Consider the following 24,771-nt stretch of genomic DNA (forward strand, 5'->3'; position numbering starts at 1 on the left):
CCAACCACGGGGAGCTGATCCGATGAACTCATTAAATACCATGAGGTAACCGCTGGCTCCCAGTCCTAAGACACAGATCCCAGCTAACTCACCTAACACGCTAATTTTCTGTCCCGATGGGATCTTTGAAATGAGTTTTTAATGATTATTTTCACAAAGCACCTACAGATCTTCAGATCTCAGGACACCGCTGGCTTGATTCTGTGTGTTTGTCAGCCAGCATGATTGCGCATCCCTGGCAACGAGGAGCCCTGAATTCCCAAACTAGTCAAGTCCCCCATTTTCGACACCCGCTCTGCGTTTGTCGGTATCAGCCACGGCCTGTCATTCTCCACGGAGAGCGAGTTTGCTGGTCCCCTGTCAGCACTCACACAAACAAGCATCACTCCTCCTCCCGGGCTCATCCGTCCAGGCCTTCTCATTCGTCAGGCAGCTGTCACCAGGGGCAGCCCCGTTCACAGCCTCTCCCGGCTGATTCTGGACTTAATGTGCCCACACTCTGTCACTCTGCATGAGGGGATGATCCCGAGGTGGACATGGTCACCTTTCGTCCCCTGCTTCCAATGGACGTTGGTCCTGTTATGAAGTCACTGGTGGATAGCATTTGTTCTTGCTGTGACCTGGTAGACAATTGTACGTTAACATTGTAAACTGACAACAACTGGCACCCAAATTGCAATCCTCCTGTTATGTCCCAAAGAGAAAAACAAGCCAGGCTGGCGTGGCTCTGTGGCTGAGCATCGACCTATGAACCAGGAGGCCACGGTTCGATTCCCGGTCCAGGGCACATGCCCGGGTTGCCGGCTCCATCCCCAGTAGGGGGTGTGCAGGAGGCAGGCGATCCAGGATTCTCTCTCATCATTGTTGTTTCTTTCTCTCTCTCCCTCTCCCTTCCTCTCTCTGAAATCAGTACAAATATATATTTTTTTTTAAAAAAGAGGAAAACAAAAGGCAAATGTACCAGGAAACAGTGGGAACAAAGGGAAGATGTCCGTTAGTGGTGAGTGGCCAGCACCGAGCGGGGCTGGAATTCCAGGAGCAACAATTAGCTCTGAACTCAGCCAGTTGTACTAAATGCTTCCCTTTGGGCTCATTTTCGTGGCGGGAGTGACAGCCTCCTATGTGTTTTCTGGGCCGTTTCTCTCCAAGGCAGCTGCCTGCCTTGTTGTTTCCATTCATGGTGCCTCTGGGACTCGAAAATAGATTGAGTCCTAAGGAGACATGGGAAGGGACGTGGCTGAATGGCAGCTGCGTTGTTTGCAAGGCCCCGAGGTGAGAGCTGGGCATGATGATCGGTCCTTCTCCGCACGAGCCTCGGGGATGCAGCCACAGGCAGCACTTGCAGCTGGTGGTGCTACTTCCTGGGTCAGCAGTGTTTGCCCATAGTCAGGACGCTTCTCACAGCCACAGAGGGTCAGCCCTGGAAGAAACTCTAAAGACCACCTAGTCTAGCTGGTTGTTATTATTATTGTAAATATATTCTTATTGATTTCAGAGAAGAAGGGAGAGGGAGAGATAGAAATCAACGAAGAGAGAGAATCACTGATCGGCTGCCTCCTGCACGCCCCGCCCTGGGGATCAAGCCCGCAACCCGGGCCTGTGCCCTGATCGGGAATCGAACCATGACCTCCTGGTTCATAAGTCCACCCTCAACCGCTGAGCCACGCCGGCTGGGCTATACCTATATTTCTTGACGAGCTAAGAGTGACTTGCCATTGAACAGCCCCCGTGCTTTCTCCTCTCTCAGCATTTGGACGAGAGGACTGCAGCCCAGGGAGGCCTCGCAGGCACACGGAGGAGCAGGGGGCTTTCTCATGTTCCAGGTGAGGAAACCTGAGATGCATGGAGGCGACAGGATGGCCAAGGTCAGACAGGAGCCGAAGTGGAAGTGGACGAGTCAGCAAAGTCCGGGACGGGGAGGAAATGTGATGGGGGGAGAAGGGGTATTAGATACACCGTCCAAGCAGAACCACGCGAATGTGCAGCGTAAATTCTTCAAATTATTAAAAAAACACACACGCAAAAAAATTCCCTGATTGACACCTAATCAGGAATGTATTGTGCAAGCTGGACACTGGAGTCGAGGCTTTGGAATTAATGCTGCAAATGTCCCTTCGCCTGCCTCCTAAAATACAGCCAGCCTGGCCAGTGTTGCTCAGTGGTTGAGCGTCGACCTGTGAACCAGGAGGTCACGGTTCGATTCCCGGGGCTCGAGCTCCAGTGTGGGGTGTGCAGGAGGCAGCAGATCAATGATCCTCTCTCCTCATTGATGTTTCTATCTCTCTCTCCCTCTCCCTTCCTCTCTGAAATCAATAAAAATATATTTTAAAAATAAAAATAAACAAAAAGCGCTCTTCTCAGTAGTGCTGTTTTGTGAATTAAATGAGATAATGCCTGCAAAGCATTAAACATTGAGCTCAACATACAATGGACTCGGTTTCTGAACTGGTATCAGAAGCTTCTGGTTTCAAAATGGAAACCATAGTGAGCTAGAGAAAAGCACTTTATAAAAGTTATCAGAAAAATACCACATGATCTCACTCATTTACGGATAATAAAGACCATTATAAACTGATGAACAAAAATAGATACAGAGGCAGAGCAGCATTAAACAGACTGTCAAACGACAGCAGGAAGGCTGGGGAGAGTTGGGGGGGGGTATAAGAGATCAACCAAAGGACTTGTATGCATGCATATAAGCATAACCAATGGACACAAGACACTGGGGGTAGGGGAGGTCAGGGGAATGTCAAGGGGGGGGGGGGGAAGGAGACAAATGTACCACTCTTTGTAATATTTTAAGCAATTAAAAAGAAGCAAAAAAAAGTTATCTATCCCTTTAAAACTTCTCCCCAAGTCCCAAAGACTTGGGGGGTTGGGAAAGCAAGTCTGAGGGCTTTAAGGGAAGTGAATTCAGGGGAGGACAGTGGCTCCTCTTTGAGACATAAGAAGAAAGGGAAGATTAATTTTCTCCCCAACTTAAAACAGTGCCTTTGTTTGTGTAATTAAACTACCGCTTGTTTGTGAGACCTGGCAGACAGGCAACACGTGCACGTCCCAAATTTGCAGTGGAACAAAATATGTCCTAAGTAAAGCAAGGAAAGCGTGAATTTTAAGTCTGCTTGTTTAAATTACAGTAGGAGATGATGAGGAAGTTTCGAAAAGCTCATCGGTTTTCTAAGGAGGACTCCAGGCTTCGAGTTCGTGAGAAGCTTGCCAGAAATTAATATCCATGGAGGCTGACACGGGTGCTCAGAAGCTCTGAAACCCGGGGACCTCCGGCCCCATTCACCCTGGCCCAGAGGCAACGAAGTCAGCCCTTACGATATGAAGGGGGACTGGGGAGCGGACATCCTGTCCAAAAGAACACAGAGATTTAGAGCAAAAGTGCCTATTTCTGCCATTTTCCTTGGCACGAAAGGAGCCTGGGAAGTCCTTGGAAAGAAACTCACAGAGCTACTGATTTCTGAGCCCCGTGTAATGTCAGTCTCCACCCCTCCTTCCTTTGTTTTCTCCGCTTTTTTCTCTTTTTTTAAGTGGAGCTGGGATTCCAACTCAGGAAGCTTTGTCTTCAGAACCTTGTTCTTTTTTAAAATAGATTTTTATTGATTTCAGAGAGGAAGGGAGAGGGGGAGAGAGAGAGAGGGAGAGGGAGAGAGAGAGAAACATCAATGATGAGAGAGAATCATTGATTAGCTGCTGCTTACATGCCCCCTACTGGGGATCGAGCCCACAACCCGGGCATGTGCCCTGACCGGGAATTGAACTGTGACCTCCTGGTTCCTAGGTTGACGCTCAACCACTGAGCCACACCGGCCGGGCACATCAGCTGCTGTTGATTGCAGCTTGTATGAAAGTGAAAGATGAACCTGGGTCAGTGATGGCGAACCTATGACACGCGTGTCAGAGGTGACATGCGAACTCATTTTTTTTGGTTGATTTTTCTTTGTTAAATGGCATTTAAATATATAAAATAAATATCAAAAATATAAGTCTTTGTTTTACTATGGTTGCAAAGATCAAAAAATTTCTAGATGTGACACGGCACCAGAGTTAAGTTAGGGTTTTTCAAAATGCTGACACGCCGAGCTCAAAAGGTTCGCCATCACTGCCCTAGGTGCAGGGCCCTACATTACCAGTGATGCCTTATCAATGTTGCAGAGATGCTGGTGATGGCTACATGGTACAAGTCTAAATGTTTGTAGACGATTCCTTTTTAAACAGCAAGAGACAGAGGCCACCTGACCGGTGTACACGGTGGGCCCTGGCGGTCCCATGTGGCCACAAACCAATTAAGTCGCGCTCTCACTGAAATTGCTTTCTCAGCCAGGATGGAGAATGATTGATCACAAGTCACGCGCTACACGTGTTAGGCTGAAAGAGTTTGCAGGTAAATCTGGCCCCAGGCCACGGCCACTTCATCGCGCTGGCGGAAACGCCGCGTTGAGTGGCTACGTGAGGGGGAAGCCGCTTCATTCTTGGCACGGGGAGATCCCCCAGCTGGGTCTTGCGTTTGTCCACGCTCGGGGCCTGGAGGCAAGAGGGGGACCTGGTCTTCCTAGCAGAGCTGAAGAGGGGACTCAGCCAGATGAGCGTTCTCAACCCCTGTGGATTGTAGGAATCGCCAGTTTGGGTTTTCTTGGCTTTTTTATTTTTCAATTGCAGTTGACACTCAATAGTATGTTGGTTTCAGATAGCGCAGTGGTTAAGACATTTACATACCTTACGCAGTGATCCCACCTGGCACCATACGTAGTTATGGCAGTATTACTGGCTATATTCCCTAAGCTGCACTTTACATCCCCATGACTGTTTTGTAACTGCCATTCTGTACTTCGCAATCCCGGCACCTTCTCCACCCCATCCCCAAACTCCCTCCACTCTTGCCAGGGGGTGGTGGTGAATATACTGTTATTAATTTCAGAGAGGAAGAGGGAGAGAGAGAGAAACATCAATGATGAGAATCGTGGATCGGCTGCCTCCTGCACGCCCCACACTGGAGATCCAGTCCACAACCCGGGCGTGTGCCCTGACCGGGAATCGAACCGTGACCTCCTGGTTCCTAGGTCATCGCCCATCCACTGACCCAGGGCCCGATGGGCTTGCCAGGGAGTTTTGAACCAAGGAGACCCAGATGCCCAGAACTCGCCAGGACCAATGACTCTGACGCTGTGCAGGTGCAGCCAGGCATGCGCGGGTGCAACCAGGGCATCCCCCTTCGCAGCTGTGGCTGACTCGGCGGGGCAGGCAGTTGGAACCCTTGGCAAGGCCGCCTCCTGAGGAAGCTGCCGGGACCCAGGCCTCCTTCAGGGCTGGCCCGCAGGCCCCAGCCTCGGGACCAGCAGCCCGCAGGCCCCAGCCCTGGGCAGAATCCGCGCCGGCGCTCGCGCGGAGCAGCACTGGCGTCGTCACTAACCCCCCACGCCCGCCTCCTGCCAAACACCCCACCGGGCCCAGCACCGAGGCTGGGGCACATGCACGCGCACGGGGCGGGCCACCACCTTCCAGCCCCGCCGGCGCGCCCCTATCCCCGAGTCTGAGTGCGCATGCGCACACCGAGGCCCGGGCGCGAGGAAAGCGCTTAGGGCGCCTGCGCAGCGAGGGGCGGTGCTTCCGGCCGGCGGGGGTGGGGCCCGCGCACGTGGTGGGCGGGACTTAGGCCGCGACCCTTTCCGGGATTGCGTCCGTGACCCCGAACCCGGCCGTGACCCCCCCTCTGGCGGCGTCCTGTATGGCCCGGCACGTGTTTCTCACGGGGCCCCCAGGTAACCCCGCCTCGTCCCCGCCTCCCGGAGGCTGAGGTGTGCGCATGGGGAGGGGGGGAGCGCGCACAGGGGCGTGTGGGGCGGTGGGGGTGCGCACAGGGGCGTGTGGGGCGGTGGGGGTGCGCATAGGGGCGTGTGAGGTGGTGGGGGAGCGCGCATAGGGGCGTGTGGGGTGGTGGGGGCGCACACAGGGGCGTGTGGGGTGGTCGGGGCGCACTTAGGGGCATGTGGGGTGCTGGGGGCGCGCATAGGGGTGTGTGGGGTGCTGGGGGCGCGCATAGGGGCGTGTGGGGTGGTGGGGTACACTTAGGGGCGTGTGGGGTGCTGGGGGTGAGCATAGGGGCGTGTGGGGTCGGGGGGTGAGCATAGAGGCGCGCGGGGTGGTGGGGGTGCGCACAGGGGCGTGTGGGGTGGTGGAGGTGAGCGTAGGGGTGCCCGGGGTGGGGGCTGCTGGCCTGGGCTCTGGGAGCTGGCCATCTCCCTTCTCGGATTATGGATTCTGTGAGTGCCCACGTGGGTCTCCTGGGCACTTAGCATTTCTCCCAGGGTCAGCTGTCCCCATTGGACTCACCTTGGAGGCCGTCTCTGCTCCCGGGAGCCCACTCTGCCTGCACACGGGGCAGGTCTGACAGCCAGGGACTCAGTGGGGTTTTCTTTCTTTCCTCAGGTGTTGGGAAAACAACTTTGATCCAGAAAGCCAGCGAGGTTTTAAAGTCCTCCGGGGTGCCCGTCGATGGGTTCTACACGCAAGAAGTCAGGCAAGGAGGCCGGAGGATAGGATTCGACGTGGTCACGTTGTCCGGCCTGCGGGGACCCCTGTCTAGAGCGGGGTACTGAGATTTCTCCTCTCGGGTGGTGCGTTCCCCCTGGGCACAGGGTTGAGCCACGTGCTCTCTCCTCCCTGGAAGAATCTCAGGCCCTTGGAATTCTTAGAGCAAGAAAACAGGTTGAAGTCATCATCTGAAAAACAGTATAAAAATACCGCCTTTCACTGAGAGCTTATTCCACGGGCTCATGAGCTCTTCTCGCCTGTGATCCTAGTCCCGTCTCTCGCGATGCTTTCCAGGGCTGGTCGGTGCTCCCCGGAGCCTGGGGGTTGGTCCCATCAGGCCCGTGGCTGATGGTGGGCACCCTTAGTGGTAGCCCTGCTCTCAGCTCTGCACATTTCTGCTGTTTGTTTATTTTGAGAGAGAGGGGGGTGGGGAGGAAGTAACATTGATCAGTTGCCTCCTGTATGCACCCTGACCAGGGATCAAACCCGAAACCTAGGTGTGTGCCCTGACCAGGAATTGAACCCCCAGCCTTCTGATGCACGGGATGATGCTCCCATCCCTGAGCCACCTGGCCAGGGCTGGGGGTGGGTTTAAGGATGACGTGGCCTCCATGGAAGGTCAGAGGTCAGTGGGGTAGCCAACCCCCAGAAACCCGTGCCGGGGCCTTTCAGCAAGACTCACTGTCTCCCCAGGGCAGGGCCTCCGCCGGGAACACGGGAGTGCCGGGTCGGGCAGTACGTGGTGGACCTGACGTCCTTCGAGCAGCTGGCGCTTCCCGTCTTGGACGTGAGTGTGGGTTCTGCTCCTGGAGCCTGTCTGTTGCGGTGCATTGTGGGAACTGCTGGCCCAGGACCGCAGGGGCTTCGTGCTTAAGGAGAGGCCCGTTTAGCATTTTACAGTTTAAAAGTCTTGCCCTGGCCAGTTTGCTCAGTGGATAGAGCGTCAGCCTGTGGGCTGAAAGGTCCAGGGTTCGATTCCAGCCAAGGGCGCATGCCCGGGTTGTGGGCTCGATCCCCAGTAGGGGGCGTGCAAGAGGCAGCCGGTCAGTGGTTCTCTCACATCATTGATGTTTCTCTCTCTCTCTCCCTCTCCTTTCCTCTCTGAAATCAATAAAGAAATATATTTTTTTAAAAAAGTCTTCAAGCGATTGAGCCTTGGTAAGGATCCGCCACATAATTTGCTGTCGCTCTGAAGTGTAAGTGGGTTCCTTGTCACGTAAATTCAGCCCTGGCCCTGCGTGGGCGGGGGCTACACAGGGATGGGAACCTGAGGAGCTGGGGGTCATTGGGACTCCTGGCCCCACCCCTGTTCCTAGTGGGTTTTTTTAAAAATATAGTTTTATTTCAGAGAGGAAGGGAGAGGGAGAGAGAGAAACATCAATGATGAGAGAGAATCATGGATCGGCTGCCTCCTGCACGCCCCACACTGGGGATTGAGCCCGCCACCCGGGCATGTGCCCTGACCGGGAATCGAACCGTTCATAGGTCGATGCTCAACCACGGAGCCACGCCGGCCGGGCCCTAGGGGGTTTTTCAAGGACACAGAGTAAAGTCATCGGAAAGGGTTCCAGGATTTAAAGGACACAACCCCGCTCACTTCTTTCTTTTAACCAAGACGCCTTTTCTTTTAATTTTTCCTTCTTTCCACTGACCCTCATGTTGCAGATTATGAGATACACAGGCCTCTGCCTGCAGCACCTGCCTCCCCCCGCAGACAGGGAGTCTCGTGCCACTCAAAATCGCAAAAGAAGAGGCAGGATTATTAAGAAGGACTGAGGCCTGTCTCATGGCTCTAAGCCTCAGGCACTGGGCCCTGCCTGCTTCCTGGGTGTTTATAAACACACAGTGTGGCTCCTCCTGAACTGTCCTGGGGGAGGACCAATTGCCCGGAGAACCAGGAGGGTCAGGAGTTGGCTTTTCTGGGTGGGACAGTCTCCAGGCCAGAGGAATTTGCAGCGACCTGTCCGGGGTGGACTTGTGAGGTGCTCTGTCTTCCTGGCATAGCTCACTCCCTGGTGTGATGTTGCTGGGGGGCGGGGGGCAGGGGGAGCGGGGCTGCTTAATGGGCCTTGGTTGGGTCCCATTGACCGACCATCTGTCCTCCCAGGCAGGTGCCCGCAGCAGCCCGGGGCCGAGAGTGTGCGTCATCGACGAGGTGGGGAAGATGGAGCTCTTCAGCCAGCCCTTCGTGCAGGCTGTTCGGCAGACCCTGGCCGCCCCGGGGACCGTGGTCCTGGGCACCATCCCGGTCCCGAAAGGGAAACCGCTGGCCTTCGTGGAGGAAATCCGGAGCCGGGCGGACGTGCAGGTGATCAGTGTGAGTACCGCCGCCGCCGTGGCTGCGGGCGGACTGAGTGGGTGACCTGAAACCGCAGTGGCTCTCAGTAGACCGTGGCTTTGAACGGCCCCCCTTTTAGCTCTAGGACGGAGTGTGGGTGAGTCTCCCTTTCGAGGGCTTGGCCTCCACTCCCTGTGCAGACCGACCTCAGGGAGGCCTCGGGCCCAGCTGGCCCTCCGGACTGAGGCTGGTTCTCAGACGGAGCAGCCTGGATGCTGAGGAGCCCGTACCTCACCCCTGGCTCACCCCTGGGACCTGGCTCATCATTGGTCCCTGGGTCCTACTTCATAGCATACCTCACCCCTCCCGGCCTTGCGGGCTCTTGTTCTAGAACAAGCGTGTCAAACTCAAAGGCTAACACAGGCCAAACAAACAAGGCAGGCGGCCCGTGGGCTGCGAGTTTGACATGCTCGTTTTAGACCAGTGGTCGGCAAACTCATTAGTCAACAGAGCCAAATATCAACAGTACTTCTTCAAAATAGACTCGCCCAGACTGAAAACCGACTTCTGCGCATGGGCCACGAAGTTTCAATCGCACTGTACGTGTGCCCGCACGTGGTATTTTGTGGAAGAGCCACACTCCAGGGGCCGAAGAACCGCATGTGGCTCTCGAGCCGCAGTTTGCCGACCACAGTTCTAGACCATTGACTGCGGGGGGGCAGGAAGGGAGGAAAGGGGCTCTGAGGCCTCCTGCTTCCCCCCCGCAGGTCACCAAGGAGAACAGGAACCACCTCTTGCCGGATATTGTGAGGTGCGTGCAGAGCGGCGGGAAGTGAGTGATGGGCACCGGGCCCCCCGGCTCTGAACCCGTGTGGGTTTCCGCAGGGAAAGCCTGCAGCTGTTTCCCATAAAGGGTTCCGAGGGCGAGTCGGCCTGCACGCTGGCCCGCCGCAGGACTGGTCACGGCCGTGCGTATCCGCGGCTGTTTATTTCCTCTGCGGTTGTGCGTCTGATTGGGGTAAATGCTGAGATGAGGAAGGTTCCGGCACCAGATGGGATCCGCCCCAGTGAAGCTGATGAATGTGTGTGGGGGGAGGGGAGTTACTGCCTCATCTGTTCTGCACTTCGCGGACGTGAAGCCCTCCCAGGTGCGTCCGCATCTCGTGCTGCCTGAAGCGTGAAGTTACTTGATCTTTAAAAAGGATTATTTTGAAAGAAGAGCCCTTGGGGCCCTCCCCCCACCATCTTTTACTGTTTACTTGTTTGCTTATTACTTTATGAAATAAAAGGAGCGTGATGGTTGCAGACACGTGGGTGCTCGTGTGGAGGGATACAGCATGGAGCCGGCCCCTTGGTGCTCGGCAGGTGTGGGCGGGGTCAGGGGTCAGACCAGGGCTCCACCTTGGCCCGGTCCTTAAACCTTTCTGTGCCTCGTTTCCCGCCCCGAAAACGGGAAATGTGTCGTCACAGGGGGAGTGTGGCCACCGTGGGAGGGACCATTACTCCCGCTTGCTCCCCGGGGAGCCCAGGCCAGGCCGGGCTGTCAGTTGGCGGTGGAGAGAGGCACAGCCAGCAGCCGGCACGGAGGAGCCACTGGTCCCCGGAATCGGAGGGTAGCACTGCCCTGGAGTGGTCGGTGCACTGGTGTGATTCAGTTTCGTGTGATTTCTGGTGAAGATCTAGGACTTTCTGGGACTTTCTTAGCAATGAGCATTAGCTACGAACCTGGCCGGCAGCCGTGCCGGGTGTGCAGGGCGGAACTGTGTAGACTGTTTCTAACTTCAGGGCTTCTAAGTACTGCTCTTCCGAAGGGAGGCTCCTGGGGAGCAATGGGTCCCTCAGGGCGGAAGCCGGCCTGCAGCTTGGCCCTGGGACACGGTGGCAAAAGTTTCAGGATCGGCCCAAATGCTCCTCCCGGGAAAGGACTCATTTTAAGAAATGACAAGTTTCGGCAGAACGCAAAGAACTGGAAACAGCAGTAACTACAAACCCTTTAATTCCAAAAAAACAGGAGTGTGCAGGTGGCCCGGGACCCGGTGGGGACCCCTTGGCCTGGGGAGCAAGCGTGTGTCCCACGAGGACCCGGCCTGGTGGCCTTTGGGACGCCGCTCTGGCATGTGGGGCACTGCGTCCCTCCCCAATGGTGTCCGTCCGCCGGCTGCACGTCCAGCTCTCACGCGGGGATGTGGGCCGTCACACGGGGCCGTGGACAAGGCTGCATGCACGTCACCATTCACACGCACCTAACATCGGCGTGAACGCTACAGAGCAGTGTGTCTGTGCGTGGACGTGACCTCAGTGCCTGGCCCGTGGCTGGTGAGGTGGTGTGGCCACTAGCTGCTCTTTCTTGGTGACGGGAGTGTGCAGAGGTCAGCTGGTCAGCATGCAGGTGTCGGATTTCCGTCGGGCCGGGAGTGGCGGATGGGCTCTTGGCTTTTGTTTGAATCCACATTCTGTAGATTTTTGTGTCTCATTCCACTGTGGGGAAGCGGGCAGGAGGCCCGGTCCACTGGTTTTGTCCATCGTGTGAGATATTGTTCAAGAACCTGAGATAAAGTCAGTTTCCACACCAGCTCACACTCGTCCACGGGGAGGGCCCACGTGGATGACAATGTTGGCTGCTTTTGGTTTTGGGGGGAGAAGGGAGAGGAAGGCAGGCGGAGCCGTGGGGGACTCGGTCTCTCCCACTGCGGGGCCCCTCCTGGCCCTACTGCTCGTCCGAGGCGCTGTGCTGGGAGCCCGTGTCGTCCAGGCCCATGTCCTCCTGGCTGGCCCTCCTGCAGACCACGCCGAGGCCCGCGGCCAGGCGCCCGCCACGCTGCCCCTGCTCGGCGGCCTCGGTGGGGTCGCACGGCTCGGAGAAGTGCTTCCGGGGAGAAAAGAGAAGCAGGCGGCTCAGCAGACAGGTACGGCCACTTCCCACTCGCGCGCGATGCTGCCCGCCCCAACCTGCTGACCGCCAGCGGCAGGGGGTGAGCACAGGGGGACCCCAAGGGGATGAAGTGGGGGCCTCATCCACCTCCAGTAACTGCCCCGGGGCCGTGACGGAGCCTGTAGCCTACAGTCTGACACGGATGTGCGTACCCCCATGTCTCCCATGTGCCCTGACGCCTCCCGTGTGCCCGCCCTGCCCCGGGACAGGAGAGGGCGGCCGGGTGCCGGGCACACGTCTCCGTAGCTGGCTGGAACCCTGGCTGATGGCAGTCCCTTGGGGGTGTCCTCGGAGCTCTCTCTAAAGTGTAAGCAGACAAGTAGGCGGCCTCGGCACTGAGCTGACCTCGCACGGGAATCGGTGGCGATGGAACCCAGTGCTGACGTGCGCCCTGCCCTGTCCCTCTGGCAGGGCGTGGTTTGAAGAGAACGAGGTGGCCCCTGCTCCCGCTGCTGGATGAGGGGGGACACCCCCAGGTGGGCGCAGGCTCGGGGACTGAGCTGTGATACCCGCCTGCCTAGCGTTACCCAGGGCGTGACTAATGTTTGTCAGCCTCTGCGCAGCAGACGCCTCCTGGTTCACCTGTCATCTGTCACTATGGGGGGAGAAGGGGTCTGGGGCAGCTGGACGGGCCACCAGCCAGGATCCCGCCCACCCCGGCCCCCTGGGCGCCCCTTACCCTGGTGGCCTGGCCGGCGGCCCGGGCCGAGGGGCCGAGTGCCAGGTTGACGCTGCTGGAGGACTGCGTGTCGCTGGTGGTGCCCCCCTCGGCGGCCGAGAGCCCCGAGATAACGAGGGCGCTGGAGAAGCTCCTCTTGCCGAAGAGGAAGCTGAGGGTGGAGCTGCTGGAGGAGCCCAGGCTGGACCGGACCAGGGCCTCAGCCCGTTCACGGACGCCCAGGTGGCCGGTGGTGGCGGGCGGCGGCTGCGAGTGCAGGGACGCGGCCGAGGAGCGCAGGGAGAGCCGGCTGCCCTCGAGCCGGGGGGCCAGGCCGTGGGCCGACGAGGACGTGGGGAGGAAGGCCTGGCGGCTCTCCAGGATCGGGCCTGACGAGCTCAGGAAGGGCGGCCTTGGGCTCAGCGCCCCGTGGGCCTGGACAGACTGGCTCCTGCCCTTCCTCCTGCCTTTAAAGGAAAACAGTGCAGGTTGGCATGCGGGTGGGCACCCATGTCAGTGCCAGGCAGGGGGGTGGGTGTTCTGCTCTGCCTGGGCCCCACGGACTTTCCTGGCTTTGACACTGAAGTCGCCCGTTCCTGGGAGTCCTGGTCCGACACGCCAGCGGCGTCACCCACCCTCGGTCACTAACCCCTGTGCCAGAGCCTGGGCGCCTGTGCCTCCCACACGCAGTGACAGAACCATGAAAGGGGCCGCCCCCACGGAGCTGCCTGGCCCGCTGACCTGGGGTTACTCGCACTGGGTGGAGCGTGGCCGCCCGGCGTGGGGGTGTCACGGGGCCAGGCCCCTCTGCAGAGTCCCTACTGATACTCGGACAAGTTCCCCTCACGGAGGAAGGGGAGGGAGGAAGGGAGCCGGCGAGTGAGAATGGGGACAGCGAGGTTAGTTTCTCCGCAGCCGGGCAGGGCCAGGCATCTGCTGTGGTTTACGCAGCGCGGGCTGTGCCCCGAAGGCTCGGCCGTCACGGCAGGTCCGTGCTGCTGCCGCTGAGGGAGGACCACCTGGTGCCCAGCGCATTCCAGACACACATTCCGAGCCTAAAGCAAGACGGGCCCTGGGGGGCCAGGGCCCCCCCGGCCTCTCAGCAACACGGCCCTGGGGGGGGTCATGGGGCCCCCTGCCTCTCTCAGCAACCCCAAGTCCCACTGCACCCACCTGTGCTCCGTGTCCCTTCCCGGGGTGACCAGTGGTGGGTCCCCTCTTTTCCGGGCTGCTCCGTGCCGCCCTCCTGACTGCACCCACTCGGGGCGCTGCCGCCGCCAGCAAACGGGGCCCCCCCTCCGTCCCCGTCCTCAATGTTGCCGCCTGTGCGCTGCTCAGCATGGCAGTCCTTGCGCATCCTGTGATGGAGAGACGCTGCGGGGGTTCTTGCTCCCCAGGACACTCTAACATCCCCCAACGCCCCACCCACGTCCAGGCCAGGAGGAGCCGCACTGCGGGTGAGCTGCACGCCTGGGCGGCAGGTGGAGAGAGGGCTCTGGTGCCCAGATCTCAGTCTAATGAGGAAACCCCCGCACCCGAGAGCTCTGGCCTCAACCTTCCACAGAACCTCATGGAGGACAGGGGCCACATTCAGACAGAACTTCCTCGAATTCACTCCAAATAACCAGTGGTCACGCGTTGACCTATGAACCAGGAGGTCATGATCATATGCCAGGTCAGGGCACATGCCCGGTCCCCAGTACGGGATGTGCAGGAGGCAGCTAACTGATGATCCTCTCATAGTTGATGTTTCTCTCCCTCTCTGAAATGAATAAAAATAAAACAACCAGTGACTGACACAACCAGGGGAGGAGACTGACTGAGAGGTGAGTGAGTGCTGGGGGGCCCGGCCTGGTGCCTGCGGCAGGTGTGGGTCCTAAAGACCCCGAACCTCTGCAGCTGCGAGCGCTCACGCAGGCGCTCAGCGTGGGAACGAGGGAGAGAACGGACGCCCCTCTGGCTGAGCTGCTCGCCGACCAGCCCTGAGACTGCTGACTGAGACGTGTGATCTGTAGGTGGCACTTGGGGATGGTGGCTGTAGCCACATGAGAACGTGGCCATGGCCGTGGCCAGGAAATCCCAGCTGGAAGCCGAGCGCTCGTGCCGGCCCCTCTCCAGCGTCCAGGTGATGGTGTGGGGCCGGGACCTACCTGAGCCACTTGGTCCAGAACCAGGCCCTGAGGCCGTCCAGCGTGACGGGGCCGCACCAGAGGCCCCTCAGCTGCCGGTGGGTGCCCAGGTAGGAGGTGGTCAGCGGGGAGACGTACATGGGGTAGCCCAGGGGCTGGTCGCAGGAGGAGCAGATGAGGTTGCGCAGCACCTGCCGGTTGTTCTGGATGCTGCCGCGCTCCGGGTTGCGGTTGCGCAGGAAGATGAGCTCCTGCTGCTGCCCGGCCCACAGGCCCCGCACGCACTCCTTGTTCACCTGCGGGCGGAGGAGGGGGCAGAGCAGGTGGAGGCGGCTGCGCCCTGGGCCCACCTGCAGCCAGAGCAGGGCTCCGGTTTGATACCCATGATGCACCGCTTTGGCCCAGAGCTGTCTGTCTGTGTGGCCGGGCACCATAGCAGGCCTGCCCTGGGGAGCGATGCCACTCGCAGGGCAAACTCGGAGCAAAGGAGAGGAGGTGAGTGTTTTAGCCAGTGGCCAGTGGTTGGAAGATTACGGAAGGAAGAGCCCTTGGGAAGGAAGTTCTTGTGCCCAGGAGTAGTTCTGAGAGAAAGATCTGGAATTTTAGGAGATTAGAAATATCAATGATGAGAATCATTGATCGGCTGCCTCCTGCACGCCCCCCACTGGGGATGGAGCCTACAACCCAGGCATGTGCTCTGACCGGGAATTGTATCCTGACCTCCTGGTTCATAGGTCAATGCTCAACCACTGAGCCACACCGGCCGGGCTTTAAAAATAAGTAGATGTGCCTCTACCAGGGCTTGCTGAAGCCCTCGCCTGCGCACTGGTCATCGGAGGCGGGAGTGGCCGCTCTGGACTGTCTGTGAACAGACGCCCGTGCCAGTCCCCCTCCTGCTGCTCACACCCCCGGGCCCGGGCGCCGGGACCTGCTCGGTACCTTGATCACCTTGAAGCTGAGGAAGCTCCGGTGCAGCATGATGACCTTGTACTCGTCGGCGCCCTCGTCCACCACGTGCCGCAGGGTGAGCAGCTCCGCCCTGTTTGCGAGCACCGCGCCCCGCCAGGCCGGGTCGCCCTCGTGGCAGATGACCACCGTCTGCTCGAAGGACCGGATGGCCTCGAAGAGGACCGTGGGGTCCTCGTACTCGTCGGGGCAGGTGAACTGGTCCTGGGGGAAGGACGGGGCCGAGGCTGGGGGACGAGGCCAGGACCCTCGCGGCTGGTCCACTCCCAGGCCTCACCCCTGCTCTTTGGACCCTGAGCTGGACAGAGGACGCCTCGTCCCACCATCCCAACCGCTGGACTTGCCCGGGGAAGAGCTGCGTGGATCACATTCCCAGGACTTCCCAGGACCGTGGGGCGCCTCTGGTTGGTCCCCTTCTCTAGCCAACTCCCCCCCCCGCCCCCCCCCCGATCCTCGTCAGCATCCCCACCCCTAACCGCTCTGCAGGGCAACCTGCGCTGGCCGGTCAGGAGCATGCGGGCTCCCTCGGTGCTCCGTCCCTGAGTCACAGACCCCCTCGTGAACATCGAGCGAGGAAGGGGACCTTGTTCTCAGAGCTGAATTCCTCTCGTACGGCTTCAGGCTCGTCCTTATAAAGGAGGGTGCTGACCTGGTGGAGCTTGAGGGCCATCCTGATGGCCGGGGCCACCACCTTCTGCAGCAGGTCCATGTCGGCGAACACCCACTCGTCCCGGGCGGCGACCCTGAAGTCGCCCTTGAAGAGGGCGTGGAGGCCGTGCAGGAAGGAGTCCAGGCTGCAAGACAGGGTTTCTCAGGGAGTGTCCGTCGGAGCTGTGTCACGGTCAAGTCAGGATGTGTCCCAGTGAACGAAGCAGAGCTGTGCCTACGCTGGGCTGCCGTGCAAGGCTGACCTGGGAGTCAGTGTTCTAAGTCACCTGGTATTTTTTCCAAAGATTTTCTCATGGGTTTTGAGAGAGAGAGGAAGGGAGAGGGAGAGAGTGAGAGAAACCTCGATGTGAGAGTGAAACCCATTACCCGCCTCCTGCACGCCCCACATGGGGGGATAGAGCCTGCAACCCGGGCACGTGCCCTGACCAGGAAACGAACCAGCCACCCTTCAGTGCAAGGACGACACTCAACCACCTGAGCCGCACCGGCCAGGGCCATCACCTGTCCTTCTTTAACATTAAATATGTGAGAATCACTTGTTAGGTCGCATGGGTACACCTAAGGGCACACTTCTGATTTTAAAATTACACAAGGATAGAGTACACACACACACACACACACACACACACACACACCATGAGCCGCTCACGCTTTCAACATAACTATAAACATTAGCAAACTGAATCCATCGTTACAGAAAAAATAATGTATCATGACCACGTACAGCTTATCTCAGAATGGTAAGGATGTGGAAATTAAACATTTCACTCATAGATTTAAGGAGAAGAATACCACCGGAATGTATGCCCCAGATTTTGAAAGATTTCACGTTCTTTCCTGATAATATCATGAGAATAGCTCCTAAAGATCAGTATCTAACCAACATGGGGAGAGCATAGAAGTGGGCAGGCAATTCACGGGGGAAAAAATGTGCTTATTGACCAATAAACATGTAGGCAGTCTTACACCCTCGCTGGCAATAATGGAAATACAAATGAAGGAAGAGGGAGATACAGGATCTTACCCAAGAGACTAGGAAAATGAAAAGGATGAACTGTCCAAAGGTTAGTGCGGCTGTGACACAACACCCTTGGAGAGCGTCCAACCTGGGGCAGCCTTTTGGGGACCACTTTTGCTGGGTCTCTTTTTTTTTTTTTTTTTTTAATTAAATCTTTATTGTTCAGATTATTACATTTGTTCCTCTTTTTTCCCCCCATAACTCCCCTCCTTCCAGCTCCCACCCCACCCTCCACCCTCACTCCCCACCCACTGTGTTCATCCATAGGTGCATGATTTTTGTCCAGTCACTTCCCGCATCTCCCACACCCCTTTTTCCCCCAAGAATAGTCAGTCTATTCCCTTTCTATGTCCCTGATTCTATTATAATCACCAGTTCATTCTGTACATCAGGTTATTTATTCACTTGATTCTTAGATTCATTTGTTGATAGATGCATGTTTGTTGTTCATAATTTGTATCTTTACCTTTTTCTTCTTCTTCCTCTTCTTAAAGGATACCTTTCAGCATTTCATATAATACTGGTTTGGCGGTGATGAACTCCTTTAGCTTTTCCTTATCTGTGAAGCTCTTTATCTGACCTTCAATTCTGAATGATAGCTTTGCTGGATAAAGTAATCTTGGTTGTAGGTTCTTGGTATTCAGCACTTTGAATATTTCTTGCCATTCCCTTCTGGCCTGCAAAGTTTCTGTTGAGAAATCAGCTGACAGTCGTATGGGTATTCCCTTGTAGGTAATTGAGCCTCTTTCTCTTGCTGCTTTTAAGATTTTCTCTTTGTCTTTTGCTCTTGGCATTTTAATGATGATGTGTCTTGGTGTGGTCCTCTTTGGATTCCTTTTGTTTGGGGTTCTCTGCGCTTCTTGGACCTGTAAGTCCATTTCTTTCTCCAGGTGGGGGAAGTTTTCTGCCATTATTTCTTGAAATAGGTTTTCAATATCTTGCTGTCTCTCATCTTCTGGCACTCCAATGACTCTGATATTAGACCGCTTAAAGCTGTCCCAGAGGCTCCTTACACTATCTTCACACTTTCGGATTCTTTTTTCATTTTGCTTTTCCAATTGGGTGTTTTTTGTCGAATCTTTTGTTTGATTATTGTACTCCTCTGGTCTGCTATTGGGTATAATATTCTTTATTTCAGTCTGTGTATGCTTACTTTCTAATTTCTTTATCGTAGCATCGAGGGTCTCATTAGTTTTCGTGAGGCTCTGCACAAATTTATGGCAAGCCCTCAAAATTGCGATTCTTAGCTCCATATCCTCCATTTCTGTCATGTTTTTTTGTCTCCGCATCTTTTATGCTTTCTTGGTGCACCCCCTTGTGGTCTCTGTGCGCAGTCTTGTTCTAGCCAAGCCTTAATTGTTGTAGTTAACACTAGAGGGATTTGACCCCCAGGCCGACTGGCTATAGGAATCAGCTGTAAGGAAAACGTCTGCCTTCTGGGGAGGCGCTAATCCAGCCTTTGCCTGAGGCGATCGGCAAATGGCTGTGCGCAGGCTTTGGGCGGGGCGGGATCAACAGGGTGGGCGGAGGGAGCAGTTATGGCCACGCTCAGTCCCGTTCCCAGAGGCTCTGCTTCTCAGAACCCCGGCAGCCGCTGCAAACCTCGGAGAGAAAGCTGCCCTCAGGTTCCAACTGATGCCGGATAATCCCGCTTCTCCCGTTTGAGTCTGGGTCCCTAGAGACTCGCCCGGATCTGGAGCCCAGAGTCTGAGACTCACTCCCGACAGAAAACGACAACCGCGCCCTCAGCCACCAGCCCGCTTTGCGCGCGCACCTCGGTACCTTTGTATTTTCCACACTGCGCCGCCTCTGAGCCTCGATTTGCTGTTCTCTTTCCTTCTAGTTGTAGAGTCTCTCTTCAGCCAGCCTTCCTGTGGTTCTGGGTGATGTCCGTTCAGTCTTTTAGTTGTATTTTTGAAATGGTTGTTTGCGGCAGCGGTCTCCGGTGTTTACCTACGCCGCCATCTTGGTCTCTCCCCTTTGCTGGGTCTCTTAAAATGACGCTTAGAAATCATTTGAGTGCCAGAATCAATCCTTTGCAAGCATCCCCATGTATTGAACTTTAGCATATGAAATTCAGGGCACAGCTGTTGGGTTGAAGCAGAGGTGGGGACTCGGCGGGGCTCCAGCCTCCCTCACACGGTGGGCCTCCCGCCCCCACGATCTACCCAAGAAATCAGAACCTCGTGGATCCGAACACTGGCTGGGGCAACATGCACAATCAGTTACCTCCTGCAAGTCACTGCTGCACTGAGATTGCGGGGCGGGGCTCACAGGGGTGGGCCCCCCGGAAAGCGAACCTCCCCCCAAACCACTGCATCGCTCCCAGACTGATCTCATCGCCGCCTTTGGAACGCGAGGGGCTGTCACAGAGGATTAGGAGCTGTTTGAAACCCAGGAAATCCCATCAAAACCAAGCTCGGAAAGCAGCTGGAACGCATGGTGCTTAATCAGGGAAAATAAATAAAGCCGGGCAGGCGAGGAACACCTGGTCAGGGACCTCGGCGGAAGCTACGCCAAGAGCCGGCCCGAGGAAGCCTTGGGAAAGCGCTCAGCTCAGCCCGCCAGAGTGAAACCTCTGCGGCCTTTGGTTTGCAAATTGTACAGGAAATTGAAATTCCTAGAAACCTGCGAATCGAGCGACGTGCAGATCACGGCCGGGGTGCTGTGACTCGAGCCGTGAGCCCTGTGAACGGAAGGTCAAGGGCTCCCCAATGGGTCAGAGATCAGACCTGGGTGACAGGGTGAGAGGCCGGGAGGGTCAGGGGAGCTTTGTTTTGCTTTTGTTCTTTAAGAAGAGAAACTTGGGGGCTGTTTTCACGCAGAGAGAGCAGGGCTCGTGGAAAGAGTGTTTGAACAAGCAGCAGGGGCCTCCATTTGGTAAGGCCGCCAGCCAGGCAGAGCAGGGTGCAGACGGGAGCAGGGACGTGAGAGACGGTGGGAGGAAAGGGACGTTTACTGAGCAGGGACCTTGCCGGGCTTTCATGTGCACGATCCCCTCGCATCTGCCCAGCAAACCTGCACGGACCCTGCAATACAGACACCCAGGGTTCTGGGGTCTGGACTGTTCCCCGTTAACGCCAGGTTCAAGTCTAACGCTCGAAGGGGTCACTGATCGGTTTGCCGCAGGCCCTACAGGGTCACTATGGAGGGACCGTCTGAATGACGCGGGAGCAGCCCACGTGCAAAGTAAAATGAAAAGGTCTGTCAAAGCCAAGCAGTGCCGGTGCCTGTCCACCCCCCGCCTCCCCGTGTACCTGAGAGCCACGCTGTGCGCGGCCGTGCCCAGCGCTCTCCTCCCCAGGATGCAGAGGGCGAAGGCCAGGGTCACCAGCGGGGAGTCCTCGTCGCTGTCCAGGGTCTGCGAGGCCTGAAAGAACAGGGATGTTACTTGGCCCGTCACAGCTGCCCGCGTGCGCCACGGCGTCACCCATGTGCGGGCCGGGGCACGTGAGGTCCGATCAGCGTCAGCAGCCTCCGCCGTGAGCGGCTCTGGGCCGCTGCTTCCTGCCTGAAGGCGTCTCTCAGGTGGTTCACATGCCAAGGAAGCTCACGTGAGGGCAGAAGAGCTGGCATGTGGCTTGCTGACCTCGTCGCCAGGAAGTTTGCATATGGCACCTCAGGCCATGAAGATGGTCAGAGATTAGAGTCAACCGAATGCCCACCTTCACCCTGTCTGTGCCCAACTTCACACGGTCCATGCCCACCTTCACACGGTCCATGCCCACCTTCACACTGTCTGTGCCCACTTCACCCCGTCCATGCCCACTTCACACTCTCTGTGTCCACCTTCACCCTGTCCGTCCCCACCTTCACCCTGTCCGTGCCCACCTTCACACGGTCCATGCCCACCTTCACACTGTGCCCACCTTCACCCTGTCCGTGCCCACCTTCACACGGTCCATGCCCACCTTCACACTGTGCCCACCTTCACCCTGTCCGTGCCCACCTTCACCCTGTCCGTGCCCACCTTCACACGGTCCATGCCCACCTTCACACTGTGTCCACCTTCACCCTGTCCGGCCCCACCTTCTCCCTGTCCGTGCCCACCTTCACACGGTCCATGCCCACCTTCACACTGTGTCCACCTTCACCCCGTCCGTGCCCACTTCACCCTTTCTATCCCCACCTTCACACTATCCAATGCAAAGAGGCTTTCTGTTCTCCCTCTGACGAGAGCCACTGAACTGACCAAAGTCCACAATCGGCAACTAAATTATGCAACTCGCCCGAGTCGGCTTTAAGAGGCAGCAGGAGGGGACGGGCAGAGGGCATTTAAAGCCCAAGTGTCTTTAGCAAGAAAAGGAAAACGAATGATCTCAGGAACCAGCTGAGGGGAGAGGGGAGCCGTCCCGGGAGCAGGCGACAATCTCAACAGAGGCCCTTGTGGTTTCCAGTGAATTCCCCTCTGAAAGGCCAGCGCCTGGCCTGGAGAAGTAAACTGAGGCAGGAAATGAAATCCAGGCCCTGATCCTGAGCACGGAGACGGACCTTCAGGCTCCTCCATCGGAGCTACGGCCAGTGAGATCTTTCCATGGCTAACATTTACCAGATGCCAATGCTCTTCTCGCCTCTATTTTATTAGTCTACCAGGGAGGACAGGAGAGACCGGCTGTACAGTTTTCCTGGTTCACTTTTTAAAAAAAACATGATTATTGATTTCCGAGAGGAAGGGAGAGAGAGAGAGAATCATCAATCATCAGCTGCCTCCTGCACGCCCCTCACTGGGGATAGAGCCCACAACCCGGGCATGTGCCCTGACCGGAATCAAACCGTGACCTCCTGGCTCATAGGTCGATGCTCAACCACTGAGCCACACCAGCCGGGCAGTTTTCCTGTGTTTTTTTTTCACTCACAGTCAAGGCCCCAGCCCGCCCGCCCCCCCCCTCCCCCGCACACACACACCTCCTGTGTCCTCCGCGCGCAGTGCTGGATCCACTCGAGGTAGACGCTGCAGTAGCTGGCCCGCGTGACGCCCTGCAGACACGGCACGTAGTCCTCGTCGATGTTGATGTTGAACACGGCGAGGTCGCGCTCGATGTGATGCCACTTGGCGAAGGGCTGCAGCGCCGTCAGGAGGGACGCGTTCTTGATCCAGGAGAGGAGCTTGGGGGACGTGACCAGGTAGTAGATGATACTCTGTGGGGAGGAACCAGGTCTGAGCCCTCGCAGCCGCTCCGAAGCCAGAGGGCTTGTTAGTCACTGGGGCTCCTGACGCCAGCGGCGGTCAGAGAGGCAGGGGACACGCGATTGCCACGTGTGTCCTGTGTTTCCTGCGGGGGTTAGTGACAGAGCCCACGGGAGACATTCCCAAACCTCTCTAAGGGCCCCTGCGGGGACGAGGGAAGGGGGAGAACAGGATGTCACAGACGGACAAGGACCGACTGGGGGGGGTGGCGGGGGAAGGACAGCCAGCCCTCTCCTGGCTGAGATGCACACAAGACCCTGGCTTCTGTGGGCGCCAGGCTGGGCCGATCCCGCGGAGATGGGCGGACCCTCCTCCAGTCCTGCCACGCGGTGTTTGATGGACTAAAACAGCAAAGCTGCACCCGGCTGGTGTGGCTCAGTGGTTGGGCATCGACCTATGAACCAGGAGGTTATGGTTCGATTCCCTGTCAGGGCACATGCCCGGGTTGTGGGCTCCATCCCCAGTGTGGGGCGTGCAGGAGGCAGCCGATCCATGATTCTCTCTCATCATTGATGTTTCTCTCTCTCCCTCTCCCTCTCCCTTCCTCTCTGAAAGCAATAAAAATATATTTTAAAAAAATAGGTCGGCTCAAAGTTACAAGCAAATGAGGCTCTGTGACCGTGGCCAGAGTGCCCACGTCTCAGCTGACAGTTACAGGGGGAAAGAAGTGTGTGTGTCCACACATCTGGCTCCAGCCCACATCTGGCCTCGTTTCCCCAGTAGGTCCTAATCACGTGTCCCCGACAGGAATAACAAACAAATCAAAAGACGATCGTTTCGCTTTCCACTCATTTCCAAGGAATTAAAATACCCTCCACGGATGAAGTCAGACTAGTTAACGAGGACTTTGACCTCCAGAGGTCAAAACCCCTTCCTCTAGTTCTGGCAGAACCTTACAGCCTTGACTTTGGAGCGTGACCCCAGCCGGGTGCTCAGCTCTCCCGGGCGAGGGGACGGGGGACCGTCCCTCTTCACCAGGAGGAGAGGGGACCACGCCAGCTGGCTTCAAACTGTACCCCATTTCCACTTCATTTAGGCAGAAATTCCGTCCGGAACACAGATGGTGTGAACCCCCCCGAACCTGTCATAACTCGATGGACGGGCCGCTGAGTGAAACTGACAAGGAACCAACTGCGCGTGAGAACCGACTGCGTAGACCCCGATCCGGGCTGGAGGCAGGACCCCTTCTGGCAGGACCCTCCGGCTCCTCATTTTAAATGCAGATCAGCACATCCTCTCACTCCTGGAGGGGCCGGGCAGCAGACCCCCGGGTCCCTGTGGGCCCTGCTGCCAGGCCAGCGATAAGCCATCTCCTTTGTCCGGAGACAATGGCACCAGGACCCAGGCGCCTCGGGAAGCCGCGTCTGGACCCACAGGAGGGTTTTAGACCCGAGCGAATGGAGAGATGGCGGGGACCCAGGGGACCCTCCGGCCCGGCGAAGAAATGACTTCAAATAGATGCATGGGGGGCCGGGAGCTGACCCGGTTCACTGGGAGATCAAACAGCCCTTTTGTGTGAAGGAATCAGCCTACGCTTTCCTCCCGCTCCGATCTGCCTGCCAGTGAAAAACAATACAGAGAATAACACGGACCCCGTGAGAGCTGAGGCAGTTCAGAGCCACAAAGGCGCCTGCAGTGACCAGGAACCAAAGAGGATGTTCCTCACTTTACACCCCACAACGCTGCTCCTTCTAACGGCCGCGCAGCCCCCCGAAACCCTTACCTCCCGCCTCCGGGGAACAAGCATGGGGAAGGACAGTCCCGAGACCCGGACCCCGAGGTGGCCTCACGGCGGAGGTGGTGAGGACGAACCACGCGTGTTTTAAAGATTCCACCACGGGAAAGGGCGTCACAGCACTCCTGGCTGCAGTCACGTCGGGGTGTGGTACGCGTTGTTGAACCTCCGACCTCACAGTCTGTCTCCTGTTTCCTGTCACTGTCAGCACACACACGCTGGGGCGCCCTGGGGCAGCCCCTCCAAATCTCCAACTGTCCTCTGAGCTGGTGAACTCCCGACCCTCCGCGCCTGGGGTTTTTGTCTTGTGTTTCCTCGTTGCTGCCTCCGCCTCAGCTGGCAGGGTGTTTGGGGTCCCAGGTGAGTGGGGGTCCTCACTTGGAATGGCTCTGAGGATGCTCCCGCCATGCAAGGGGCTCCCTCGGAACAGGAGCCACCCCTGGGCTGTTCTGAGCCGTGGCTGACCCGCGGGCCCCTGGGAAAACACCTCCACCCCGCCCAGCTGTCACCCTCCGACCTGGGTCCAGTCTCACTCTCGTCCTCCAGGGATCTGGGCCCAAACCGGCCCATTTTCCGAACTGCATATGCACTGGGCAGACGGTACCGAGCAGGTAAGTGATGGGCGCTCAGTCCCCGCACGCGGAGGAGAAGGGCTGCTGCG

At 57.4% G+C, this 24,771-nt stretch overlaps 2 protein-coding genes across 5 annotated transcripts in view; one reads left to right on the top strand and one right to left on the bottom strand.

Annotated features, from left to right (window-relative positions):
- The first annotated feature begins 5,634 nt into the window (after positions 1–5,634).
- Positions 5,635–24,373, top strand: NTPCR (nucleoside-triphosphatase, cancer-related). 4 transcript variants are annotated; one of them, XM_070401105.1, is made up of 5 exons: positions 5,635–5,765; positions 6,433–6,595; positions 7,231–7,324; positions 8,645–8,854; positions 23,412–24,373. In XM_070401105.1, exons 1-5 carry the CDS (start codon positions 5,732–5,734, stop codon positions 23,442–23,444), a joined length of 534 nt encoding a protein of 177 aa, XP_070257206.1. In that variant the 5' UTR covers positions 5,635–5,731; the 3' UTR covers positions 23,445–24,373. The 4 variants fall into 4 exon arrangements, with proteins under 4 accessions (XP_070257206.1, XP_070257208.1, XP_070257205.1 ...); XM_070401107.1 differs by having other exon boundaries at positions 8,649–8,854; XM_070401104.1 differs by lacking the exon at positions 23,412–24,373 and adding an exon at positions 9,583–10,120.
- Positions 10,808–24,771, bottom strand: part of PCNX2 (pecanex 2) — a 56,492-nt gene continuing 42,528 nt past the window's right edge. Inside the window, exons 27-34 of the mRNA XM_070401103.1 lie at positions 22,093–22,326; positions 20,445–20,557; positions 16,150–16,294; positions 15,474–15,704; positions 14,556–14,830; positions 13,579–13,763; positions 12,427–12,872; positions 10,808–11,681 (exon numbers count right to left, since the gene is read on the bottom strand). Coding sequence (XP_070257204.1) covers positions 11,523–11,681; positions 12,427–12,872; positions 13,579–13,763; positions 14,556–14,830; positions 15,474–15,704; positions 16,150–16,294; positions 20,445–20,557; positions 22,093–22,326 — 1,788 coding nt within the window. The 3' untranslated portion in view covers positions 10,808–11,522. The remainder of the gene's footprint in view (positions 11,682–12,426; positions 12,873–13,578; positions 13,764–14,555; positions 14,831–15,473; positions 15,705–16,149; positions 16,295–20,444; positions 20,558–22,092; positions 22,327–24,771) is intronic.

This window comes from Myotis yumanensis, unplaced genomic scaffold, assembly GCF_028538775.1.
Source record: "Myotis yumanensis isolate MYYU_CA2020_CCGP unplaced genomic scaffold, mMyoYum1.0.hap1 SCAF_22, whole genome shotgun sequence".
Lineage (NCBI taxonomy): Eukaryota > Metazoa > Chordata > Mammalia > Chiroptera > Vespertilionidae > Myotis > Myotis yumanensis.

Coding starts and splice junctions, on each gene's coding strand:
- NTPCR (XM_070401104.1), top strand. CDS start 5,732: ATGGCCCGGCACGTGTTTCTCACGGGGCCCCCAG. Junction 5,766..6,432: donor GTTTCTCACGGGGCCCCCAG/GTAACCCCGCCT, acceptor TTCTTTCCTCAG/GTGTTGGGAAAACAACTTTG. Junction 8,855..9,582: donor CGGACGTGCAGGTGATCAGT/GTGAGTACCGCC, acceptor TCCCCCCCGCAG/GTCACCAAGGAGAACAGGAA.